Source organism: Halichoerus grypus, chromosome 8, assembly GCF_964656455.1.
Source record: "Halichoerus grypus chromosome 8, mHalGry1.hap1.1, whole genome shotgun sequence".
NCBI classification, from domain to species: domain Eukaryota; kingdom Metazoa; phylum Chordata; class Mammalia; order Carnivora; family Phocidae; genus Halichoerus; species Halichoerus grypus.
The window spans coordinates 112,811,510-112,823,708 of NC_135719.1; the positions used below are offsets into that span (position 1 = coordinate 112,811,510).

Genomic DNA, 12,199 nt, shown 5'->3' on the forward strand with positions numbered 1-12,199 from the left:
TGGCAAGATTTCATTCTTTTTTATGGCTGAGCAATATTCCATTGTATATATATACCACATCTTCTTTATCCATTCATCAATTGATAGCAACTCTTGCTCTAAGCCTCTTTTGAACTGTTAATGTAACATTGTATTTCCCTCACTATATAACCTATTTATTAATTCCTTTACCCACATTTCTTCTTCTTTCCATTTATACCCAAACTTTTCCACCTTTGGAAGGGACAATAGGCTGGGTCACTGTGCTGGTCTAGACTGTAGACAGCAATACTAGTTTAGCAAGTACCTCACTCTCAGTCCACTCCCATTCAGGTAAGGTGAGATTATACAGGTGCAGGACTAGCAGTGGGCTGTTTTTGCCCCCAGACAATATAGCTACATTCACTGTTAAACCCAATTTTGTCAGATGGGGTGAAGGTAGAACCCATCCCCATTAGGCACTTAGGAATTCTGACATAAGGTTTAAAAACATAGTTATAGTTTCTTGCTTAGGAATCATCCCTGTTTCCAGCACTTATAGTTGTAGCCATGGTCCTATGATCAGGTAGGAAACAAAAGTTGAGGTGATGTGGGGAAGAACAAAAAGGATAGTGGTATATGAGCATCATCTTCCCTTACCAAGAATCGCATAGTCATACCAGCATTTTCCCCACAGCCAGCAGAAAAACAGAGAAATCTATGGACATTTCTTTAGCCCCACTCATGTTTACACTGTGTGAGCATTCTCATGAAGGCTTTTATCATGCTTTTATCTTCCTATTTGAGACAACCAATGTTTTAACTGCCCATTCCAATTCTCTATCAAGCTATTACTCTTACGGAGGATATCTTAATGCCCATTGTCAGAACTTATGGGCCGTCAAGTGTGTTCCTTTGTCTGAAAAAAGAACAGTCAGCTGTCTAAATTGGCATGATATCTTCTGTCCCTGTTCTTTTATAGCACTCTGAGCATTTACATTTACCACTGGGTAAGCAAAATCCAGTACAGAGTCAGTATCTATTTCGGTCAAGACCCTTTTGTAGCTCCTTAGGGCTACCAGAATCAGTTCTGCCAGCTATGTTCAAGGCCTTCCCTCCAGGGAAATCTGCCACATTGTCATCTGCAGTCTCGGTCTCTTTTGCTGGCAGACAGAACAGTACTTATTGCATTTTGTGCCTCAGAGGGTGCAAGACAAATATGTCTACATTCAGACCATCTCTGCATTGCTGTAGAGCCCCCAGTGTCCACCTATTTCATAAACCCAGGTGGCCACCTTAAGTGAGCATACAGGGATATCTGCCCATCCCTTCAATAGGCCAGGTTTTCCTTGCTCTCCTGCCTAACCATATGACAAGGCCATGAACAGTGGATAAAGTCTAAATATATTTTTATTATAAATCACAATAATATACCAGGGAACTCACCACCATTCCTCAGGTCCCAAGGTCCCTAGCTGGTCTTCTTCTCTGCACCTTTCAGTCTCCTTTACGTTTATTTTATATATAATGTGTAAGAATTTAGGCTGTACTTAGTAGGAGGAATAGGGAGAAATGAGTCCACTCCATTTTGACCTAAAACCAAAGAATTAATGTCATTTAGTCATCTGCAAGAGAAGACATCACTTTCTAAATGTCCTTATATATAGGAACCACCAGAGACTGAGTGTGCAAAAGATTTGTTTGGTGGCAGACTTACTTCTGACATGATTGCAGAACGACAAGGACATTCAAACTTCACCCAAATGCAAGAACTAAATTGGACTTCATCATCCATCAGGTACAATCATTTTATTATATGCTTTTTGATACTATAGTTAAATATGTAATATCATTTTCTTTTTTTTTTTTTTTTTTTTTTTTTTTTTTTTTTAAAGATTTTATTTATTTATTTGACAGAGAGAAAGAGAGCACAAGTAGGCAGAGTGGCAGGCAGAGGGAGAGGGAGAAGCAGGCTCTCCGCTGAGCAGGGAGTCGGACGCGGGGCTCGATCCCAGGACCCCAGGATCATGACCTGAGCCGAAGGCAGCCGCTTAACGACTGAGCCACCCAGGCGCCCCTGTAATATCATTTTCTAAGGTTTATAATTTAATACACATGTTATCCAGATATAAACAATAATTCAGAAAATCATCTTCCCTACTTCAAAATCTCATGCTAACTTCACCACTCTTTGAAGTACATTATCACACACTATGATTTAAAATGTCATCATATTCTCAGGGTCTTGATATCGAGCCCTGCATCTCCATGCTCAGCGGGGAGTCTGCTTCTCTCCCTCTTTCTCCCTCCCCCTCTGTTCCTTCCCCTGCTTGCGCTCTCTCTCTCTAAAATAAGTAAGTAAATCTTAACAAAATAAAAAATAAAATGTCATCATATTGCTCTAACCCAGTGCAGTCTGGCTGCTACTGCCACCATTCCTCTGATGCTATTTTTCTCACTGTCCTGGCAAATAAATTCTTTTCTCTCCTCTCTTTTTCTTATTCTGAACTCTTCACAGACAGACATCTTTAGCCATATATTTAATTTATATGCTGGCCCTTTAAATTCAGTCCAAACCTGAGCTCTTTACTTGAATATTCAGTTGCTCTTTAGAGAGCATCAAGAAGACAACATCCACCTGCTATTGTTGCCCAAGCCAAAAATCTAAGGGTCATCTCTCTCCTTTGTCCTCCATTTGTAACTGATCACCACGTTCTACAGAGTCCATATTAAGTCTGTCTCATAATTCCCCTCTTCTTTCCACAGTCACTACCACTGGCCTAGGTTGGGGAAATGAACTATTTTAGAGACTCTCTTGGTGATAGTTTTGGTTTTTTGTGTTTCATAACCTTCCCTGCAAATCCATTTATTATCCATCCATACTGCCTTCTAAGATGCAAGTTTTATCAGATCACTTCCCTTCTCAACATTTTTCAGTGGCTTTCCACTGTCTACAGAATAAAATGTAAAATTTCTTTGTATGGCATAGAAGACTCTTTAATTACCTATTTTTATCTCTTGTAATCCTTACCTTTACTGCCCATTACTCTTTATGCTCCAGAAGTTCTAAAATATTCTAGTTCCTTAATCTCAATCACAAGATGCTATGATTCTGTTTCTGCCTTTGCTTGTACTTGTTCCACTACCTGGAACTCTTTCTAATTTGCCCAACAAACGCCTATAAATTCTCCAAGGCTCATTCTAGTATCTTTCTCCACTGTGTCCACTGTGAAGTGACTCCTGACTTCCCCAGATCAGTGTTTCTTTCCCTAAAATGCCAGTACATCTAACTCTATTATATCCACTTTCCTTCTTTGTTTTAATTTTTCTGGATCCCATTTCATGAGGGCAGAGACAGTATGTTTTCATATTTGTTGTAGCCTTTCCAAACACATTGTCTGTACTTGGAAAATACTAATAAAAATATACTGAATGAATGACTTATTAATGGATAAAAGTATGTCATAATCATAACTACAGGGTTTAGATTTGTTTAAAGAAGTGGTTAAGGCAAGGTAATTTAGCTTTATACTCTTCTCTATCATGGCTCAAAGGAAGGTGGAACAGTTGTAAAGCTATGGACTAGGAATCAAGCATTCTTTTTAATTACCAAAGCATCCTTACAAGGTGGAATGCCATAAAAGTTTTCAGGAGATTGCATAGAACACTTTTTTTTTCAAAGACCTCACCTGCTTTCTTCCCCTTTTCTTTTCCATCCCTAACGTCTTCCTGGTATTTCGGAAATAATGTGTTTCACATATATCCTCTGCAGCATATAACCTGAAAAATCTTATGATTTACTATATCAACTGCACTACAATTTCATGAACATGTATGTAAACTTATAAAGAAATTGGAGATGTTTATTTTAAAAGTTTCCTTTGTGATAGTGCTATGTTTATGTGGTAATGGACATTTTTAAAAGCAATCAAATTCTATGTCATTTTCTTACATAAGTGTCCAACAAAAACATATATTTATCCAATTATTTGACCCATACATTTAACACTAAGGCAATTTTTTTCATAGCATTTGTCAGATGAGTTATTTTTAAAATGTTTTTGGGATTGTACATGAATGATTCACCTACATAATTTTCCTATTAAAATTATGACTGTATTTATCTAAATTCAGAACTGTGGATTTGATTCCAGTTGACCAATTTAGAAATGTATGTAATGTGAATCTACAAAACAATAATCTTACCTCATTCAGTGGATTAATCTATCTGCCTAATGTGAAGGTGAGTCATTCACAGATTTTTTTTCTTTCAAGGTTTTCAATGCAAGTTGTAATCTTCTTTACTTTGGATTAAAATGTATTTTTATATTACTAAAGAAGAGAAATTATTCCTAAAGGTTTTTTTTCACCAAGCAAGAAAAAGTATTACTTTCCAAAATTATTTTGACCTCAGTTTTATATGATTGTCTTGTAAGCCGTAACTCTTACTCTGCAGTAGGAGATGGGATGGAAGGGTGCCTCTGTAGTGAGTGGGTATGGAATGAAATTGGAGGATACTGAGGTTCTCAAAGCAGTCTTATTGCCTCCCGTCCTATATCTTTGGCTGAGCTATCTACAAAGGCCTTTTAAACATGGGGAAATGGTGATCTCTCCAACTAAAGAATTATTTCAACCATCTCAAGCTTGAAGAAGTCAGGAGCGCAGATTGAGAACTTTGAGCAGCTTTCTAGGGTCTCCATTATTTTGTTTGAAATCTTATAATTTCCCAGCAAGTCAGATTATAAAAAACACATTCAAAGTCAAGTCCAGACCATTTGGGATATAAAAATTTATGTAATTTTTAACACTGATATATTATTAAATTATGTTGTATAGATCAAGTTTTATCTATACCATCTTAATAGTTTTTAGGATGTTGATAATCTCAAACCAAAAATATATATACAGCAGTTTTCATATTTAAATGTCTAATTAATAGGTGTTCTTTCCATAGGTCTTATGCCTCAATTATAATCATATTGAATCCATCATGCCCAGAGTAAAACCTCAGACTCACTTGACCAACAGACAGCTACTCTACCAGAAAGTGCCTTCAAGTGGCTACGGACAACAAGGAAGTTCAAAAATAAACAGGTTACTATTCTTTTTTTCACAATTATAAAAAATTTGGTTGGGAGTTTAAAAAGCAGGTTTTTGCTATCACTACTGCTTTAGTGATAGCAGTAACATAACATTTCTCTCACTTTAATACTTATTTAATAGCCACATGCCAATAAAAAAGTCACAAATAAAAAGGTACTCAAAATAGTCCTTTGTCATTGCTTTTTCCCTGCTTCCTCCATTTCATACCCATATTGTAAAGAAAAAAAGAAAATGAGAAGATCTTGTATGTTTAATGTTTTTTTAATTAAGATGCAATTCACATACCATAATCTCACCCTGTATGTACAATTTGGCGATTATTTTAGTATATACACAAAGTTATCCAACCACTATGACCATCTAATTCTAAAGTGTTTTCATCACCCCACAAAAGAACTCATTACCCAGTAGCATGGACTTAGGTTTCTTTTAACATTTGTTTTGTTTGTGTTTGTAAATTATTTATCCGGTCATTTATTGCTCCAGCACCAACGGAAAAGATACTTTACAAAGAAGATCACATACCTCCCACCTTCGGACACATTTCTGGTAGAACACAAAGAGATACACATATCTCCAACATGGAATATTTTCATTCCAGTTATCCCAATGAAGAGTTGTGTTTTCATCCACATTTACTGAAGTATAATTTACGTATACGAAAACTCACCAATTTAAGTGTACAGTTTAATGAATTTTGACAAATGTATTCAGTCATATAACCATTACTACAGTCAAGGTACAAACTATTCCCATCCCAAAAACCTACCTTACATCTTTTGCAATCCCCTGCCCCACACCCTGGCCCCTAGAAACAACCACTGATCTGCTTTCTATCACTATTGGGTTTTTTGCCTTGTTCTAGAATTTCTTATGATTGTAAGGACTCTTCTGTGTCTGGCTTCTTTCACTTAGCATAATTCTTTTGAGATTCATCTATGTTGTTTCTTTTTTTTTTATGTTATGTTAATCACCATACATTACATCATTAGTTTTTGATGTAGTGTTCCATGATTCATTGTTGTACACAAATCATCTATGTTGTTTCAAATGTCAGTAATTCATTTCATTTTACTGCTGAATAGTATACCATTATAGATGATGTGACAAATTGTTTATCCACTTATTGTTGATGAGCATTTGGGTTGTTTCCAGTTTGAGGCTAGTTTGATTAAAGCTGCTATGAATATTTCATTTATACATATCCTTTATATTGGGACTATTCATATTTTCAACAGCTTTACTGAAGTACAGTTTACATACCATATTCACTCACTTTAGGTATATAATTTTTCCCAAATTTATAGTTGTACAACTATTACCACAATACACTTTTAGAACATTTCTATCACACACCAAAAAGATCTGTCATGTCCATTTGCAGTCAGTTCCCTTTCCCAGTTCTAGCTCCGAGAAACCACAAATCCACTTTCCATAGAGTTGTATTTTCTAGACATTGCCTATAAAGAGAATCATATAATATATGGTCTTTCATATCTGACTTCTTACACTTGGCATAATGTTTCTGAGGTTTAGCTATGTTATAACATCTGTCAGTAGTTCATTCCTTTCTATTGCTGAATATGTTGGGTATTCCATTGGATGGATATGCCATATTCCATTTATCCATTCACCAGTTGATGGACATTTGGATTGCTTCCACCTTGGAGCTAGTATTAATAATGCTGCTATAAACATTTGTGTAGAAGTATTTGCGAGCACTTATGTTTTCATTTCTCTTGGGTAGAAACTTAGGAGCGAAATTCTGGGTCATATGGTAATTTCATGTTTAACTTTTTAAGAAACTACCAAACTGTTTTCCAAAGTGGTTGTACCATTTTACATTACTAATAAGAGTTTATGAGGATTCTAATTTCTCCACATCCTCACCAATACTTATTGTTTATCTTTTTTATTACAACCATTCCAGTGGATTTGAAGTGGCATCTCATTAATTTATAAGCATTTTCTCTCAATGACTTATATTTTCATTTTCTTAAATGGTGTCATCAACTTTTTCTCTTACAGATTGTGATTTTGGTATTGTACCTAACAACTCTTCGCCTAACCTAATGTCACAAAGATTTTCTCATGTTTTATTCAAAAAGTTTTATGTTTTTTTCTCTTACATTTAGGACTAAGATCCATTCTGAGTTAATTTTTGTGTATATTATGAGGTAGAATGTTAGTTCTACATTCATCTTTTTGCATGTGGATATCCATTTGTCCCAGCATCCTTTCCCTTTCCCCCATTGAATTGTCTTGGTATCTTTGTTGAAAATCAATTGACCATAAATGTAAAAGTTTATTCCTGGACTCTCTATTATACACCATTGATCTCTCTGCCCTTTTGCCAGTACCAGACTAGTTTGATTACTGCAGCTTAAAAGTTTTGAAATCAGAGATTATAAACCCTCCCAACTTTTTCATGAGAGACTATGGACTCTGAGAAACAAATTGAGGGTTCTAGAGGGGAGGGGGGTGGGGAGATGGGTTAGCCTGGTGATGGGTATTAAAGAGGGCATGTACTGAATGGAGCACTGGGTGTTATACACAAACAGTGAATCATGGAACACTGCATCAAAAACTAATGATGTAATGTATGGTGATTAACATAATAAAAAAAAATAAATAAATATTGTTTTGAATATTCTGAGTTCTTTACATTTTCTTATAAATAAGAAACTTTTTTTTGGGTTGGGGGAAATCCTGCTGGACTTTTAATGGAGATTGCATTGAATCAATTGATCAGTTTGGGGAGAACTGCTATTTTAGTAATATTGAGTCTTCTAATCCATGAACAGAAAATATTTCTCCACTTACATAATCATTAATTTATCTCCACAATGTTTTATAGTTTTCTGTGTATACATTTTACACAACTTTTGTTAAATTTTTCTGAAGTATTTTGTTCTTTTTTATACTATTGTGAGTAGAATTCTTAATTTCATTCTTAGTTTATTGATGATGTGGAGACATTCAATTAATTTTTGTATATTAATCTTGCTGAACTCATTTATTAGTGCAGTAATAGTTTTTTGGTGAATTCCTTAGGATTTTTTAAATATAAAATCATGTCATCTGGGGGCGCCTGACTGGCTCAGTCGTTAAGCATCTGCCTTCAGCTCAGGTCATGATCCCAGGGTCATGGGATCGAGCCCCGCATCGGGCTCCCTTCTCAGCGGGAAGCCTGCTTCTCCCTCTCCCACTCCCCCTGCTTGTGTTCCCTCTCTCGCTGTCTGTCAGATAAATAAATAAAATCTTAAAATAAATAAATAAATAAAATAAAATCATGTCATCTGAAAATAAAGACAGTTTTACTTATTCTTTTCCAATGTGGATGTATCTTTTTTCTTTTTTTGACTGATTGTGCTAGCACTTGCTTTTCATTTCAAATAACTCTTTCTGTACTTTGTTCTTTATCATATAAAAATATTTTTAAAGAATAAAAAGTGATTATTATATTAAACACAAAGAGATAACATTATAGTTAAATTCTGATTTACTAGTAAATTAATTTTTTTAAACTTCAACTTATAGTAAGTAAATACCAGATTTTTTATGATATAGCTCATTTGAAATTAAATTTATGGGCTCAAACTTATGTATTTCAGAGAAACAATGAGCAGTGAAAATCTGCCTCCAATAATGCACAGTTTAGAAGTGCTTCATTTGGGCTACAATGGAATTTGTAATTTAATTCAGCTACAGCTTAACAGACTAAGAAATTTAAAATTCCTCTTTCTACAGGGTGAGTAGCAGCACTGTCAATGTGTAAGTCTTTATTATTAAAAATTGATTTGATAATACTGTTTTAATAAACAAATATTAGCATCAACATTTACTTAAAACAGATTGATAAAAATATTTCAGTAATCACAAAAGGGTTTTTCTTGGGTTATTTATGTAAATAATGTAAATGCAATATTCTAGGGCTACAGAATATTGTATTTCTAGCCGTAGAAAATGCGATGTTCTGGGGTTATATATGATATTATATCATAATATACTTTTACATCATGTTCAATTAAAAAACCAATAGAAAGTAACCAGTTGGTAATTCACAAGTACTTATTAAACCCAAAATTGGGCTAAGTACTAAGAAATATACAGAAACACTATATTATTGTAATTATATATAGTTGAGATCCTTGCTCTAAAGTAGTTCAATATCTACCTGTGAAGATACACTGAAAGAAAGATGAATTAGTTCTGGGTAATTATGTGTTACTAATTTAAGTGCAACAGAAGTTTAGAGAAAAGAGAAATTGAAACACATAGAGGACTTTTTGAATGACTGATAAAATTTAGATTGAGGTTGAGCACGACCAATAGTTTTGCAAGTAGTGGGGAGGAGAAGAGTCACAAGAGCATGATTGTGGTGTCTGTGGGCCAACATTTGAAAAGGGACCAACCTGATAAAAACATAGTATGCAGTTCTCTGAGAGAGTTATAAAGCCTCTAAACATGATCAATTTGATGTAGAATGATCATTTTGCAGTTGAAAATGGGTAGGAGTTGTAAATCTTTAGAAAAGTGGAATGAGGAAAAAACAGTTTGGAACATTAGCCTAACAATAATTATTTAATGACATAGAAGAAAGGTTGGAAGATGCATTATTGAGATATATGGGGAGATATTTGTATAGTTGATATGAGTATGATAACTTTTTTCTGAAACACAGGCTTTTCTAGACCATATTTTAAAAAAACTTAATGCATCTTTTTGCCTATCAAAGGTACTGTCAGTTGCCTCAAAAACACAGAGACTTAAGCCTTAAAAGAACAAGAAATTGAGCACAACCATGACCAGATCTTTGAAAAGATACAGTGACATACAAAAAAAGCAGACAACCTAATCCTGGAAAGTCTATTTAAATCTAATAACGTAAAAGGGGAGTGTGTTCTCTTGCCATGGCTAGCGTGGCAAATCAGAATGGAGCAGTCTCATGCAGGGAAAGAGGCAGTTGACTGACAATTATGGCTATCATTTATTGAGTCATTAGGCAAGGTATTTGTCTACAAGGATTATCTCATTCAACCTTCACAGCAACTCAACATGGGAAATAATTTTATATGCATTTTACAAAAAAAAAGAAATTAAATCTCAGTAGGGTTAAATAATTTGCCTAAGTTTACACCAGTGGATGGTGTGGTGCGGAGTCAAACACAGCTCTGTCTGACTTCAAAGCACATGCATTTTCTTTTTTTTTTAATTTTTTTTATTAACATATAATGTATTATATGTATTGTTTCAGGGGTACAGGTCTGTGATTCACCAGTCTTACACAATTCACAGCGCTCACCATAGCACATACCCTCCCCAATGTCCATCACCCCATCCCTCCCACCCCCTTCCACTCCAGCAACCCTCAGTTTGTTTCCTGAGATTAAGAGTCTTTTATGGTTTGTCTCCCTCTGTGATTTCATCTTGTTTCATTTTTCCCTCCCTTCCCCTATGATCCTCTGTCTTGTTTCTCAAATTCCTCGTATCAGTGAGATCATATGATAATTATCTTTCTCTGACTGACATATTTCGCTTAGCATAATACCCTCTAGTTCCATCCACATCGTTGCAAATGGCAAGATTTCATGTTTTTTTGATGGCTGCATAATATTCCATTATATATATATACCACATCTTCTTTATCCATTCATCTGTTGATGGACATCTTGGCTCTTTCCATAGTTTGGCTATTGTGGACATTGCTGCTATAAACATTGGGGTGCACATACCCCTTCAGATCACTACATTTGTATCTTTGGGGTAAATACCCAGTAGTGCAATTGCTGGGTCGTAGGGTAGCTCTATTTTCAACTTTTTGAGGAACCTCCATACTGTTTTCCAGAATGGCTGCACCAGCTTGCATTCCCACCAACAGTGTAGGAGGGTTCCCCTTTCTCTGCATCCTTGCCAACATCTGTCGTTTCCTGACTTGTTAATTTTAGCCATTCTGACTGGTGTGAGGTGGTATCTCATTGAGGTTTTGATTTGGATTTCCCTGGTGCCGGGTGATGTTGAGCACTTTTTCATGTGTCTGTTGGCCATTTGGATGTCTTCTTTGCAGAAGTGTCTGTCCATGTCTTCTGCCCATTCTTGATTGGATTATTTGTTCTTTGGGTGTTGAGTTTGGTAAGTTCTTTATAGATTTTGGATACTAGCCCTTTATCTGATATGTCATTTGCAAATATCTTCTCCCATTCTGTTGGTTGTCTTTTGGTTTTGTTGACTGTTTCCTTTGCTGTGCAAAAGCTTTTTATCTTGATGAAGCCCCAGTAGTTCATTTTTGCCTTTGCTTCCCTTGCCTTTGGCAATGTGTCTAGGAAAGTCGCTGTGGCTGAGGTTTTTAAAGAGGTTGCTGCCTGTGTTCTCCTCAAGGATTTTGATGGATTCCTGTCTCACATTTAGGTCTTTCACCCATTTTGAGTCTATTTTTGTGTGTGGTGTAAGGAAATGGTCCAGTTTCATTCTTCTGTATGTGGTTGTCCAGTTTTCCCAACACCATTTGTTGAAGAGACTGTCTTTTTTCCATTGGACATTCTTTCCTACTTTGTCAAAGATTAGTTGACCATAGAGTTGAGGATCCATTTCTCGGCTCTCTGTTCTGTTCCATTGATCTATGTGTCTGTTTTTGTGCCAGTACCATACTGTCTTGATGGTGACAGCTTTGTAAAAAGAGCTTGAAGTCCGGAATTGTGATGCCACCAGCTTTGCTTTGCTTTTCAACATTCCTCTGGCTATTTGGGGTCCATTTTCTATCCAACACAAATGACATAAAAAGGGTCTGGGCTAGAATGGTGTCAGTGGGAAGGGTGAGTAAAAGGTGACTCCAAAATGCATTTTAAAAGAAGGAGGGGCGCCTGGGTGGCTCAGATGGTTAAGCGTCTGCCTTCGGCTCAGGTCATGATCCTGGGGTCCTGGGATCGAGCCCCACATCGGGCTCCTGGCTCGGCGGGGAGCCTGCTTCTCCCTCTCCCTCTGCCTCTCTCCCTGCTCATGCTCTCTCTATCTCTCTCAAATGAATAAATAAAAAATCTTAAAAAAAAAGAAGGAAATATTAGGACTTAGTGACTAATTAGATAAGTAGAAGAAAAATAGTTCAAGATGTTTTCATTATTTCACTAGGAGATTGGGCAAA

At 35.9% G+C, this 12,199-nt stretch overlaps 2 protein-coding genes across 3 annotated transcripts in view; one reads left to right on the forward strand and one right to left on the reverse strand.

The window, feature by feature from the left end:
- Positions 1 to 12,199, reverse strand: part of RTN1 (reticulon 1) — a 383,578-nt gene that overhangs the window by 312,172 nt on the left and 59,207 nt on the right. Inside the window, exon 1 of one of the 2 annotated variants that reach the window (XM_078053776.1) lies at positions 1,405 to 1,530. The exons of the other annotated variant lie outside the window; for it this stretch is intronic. Within the exon in view, the coding sequence (XP_077909902.1) occupies positions 1,405 to 1,410 (6 nt within the window). The 5' untranslated portion in view covers positions 1,411 to 1,530. Of the gene's footprint in view, positions 1 to 1,404; positions 1,531 to 12,199 lie in introns of those variants that run through there. 2 annotated transcript variants of the gene reach the window in all.
- Positions 1 to 12,199, forward strand: part of LRRC9 (leucine rich repeat containing 9) — a 112,848-nt gene that overhangs the window by 71,632 nt on the left and 29,017 nt on the right. Inside the window, exons 24-27 of the mRNA XM_078053772.1 lie at positions 1,626 to 1,756; positions 4,093 to 4,201; positions 4,913 to 5,052; positions 8,676 to 8,812. Coding sequence (XP_077909898.1) covers positions 1,626 to 1,756; positions 4,093 to 4,201; positions 4,913 to 5,052; positions 8,676 to 8,812 — 517 coding nt within the window. The remainder of the gene's footprint in view (positions 1 to 1,625; positions 1,757 to 4,092; positions 4,202 to 4,912; positions 5,053 to 8,675; positions 8,813 to 12,199) is intronic.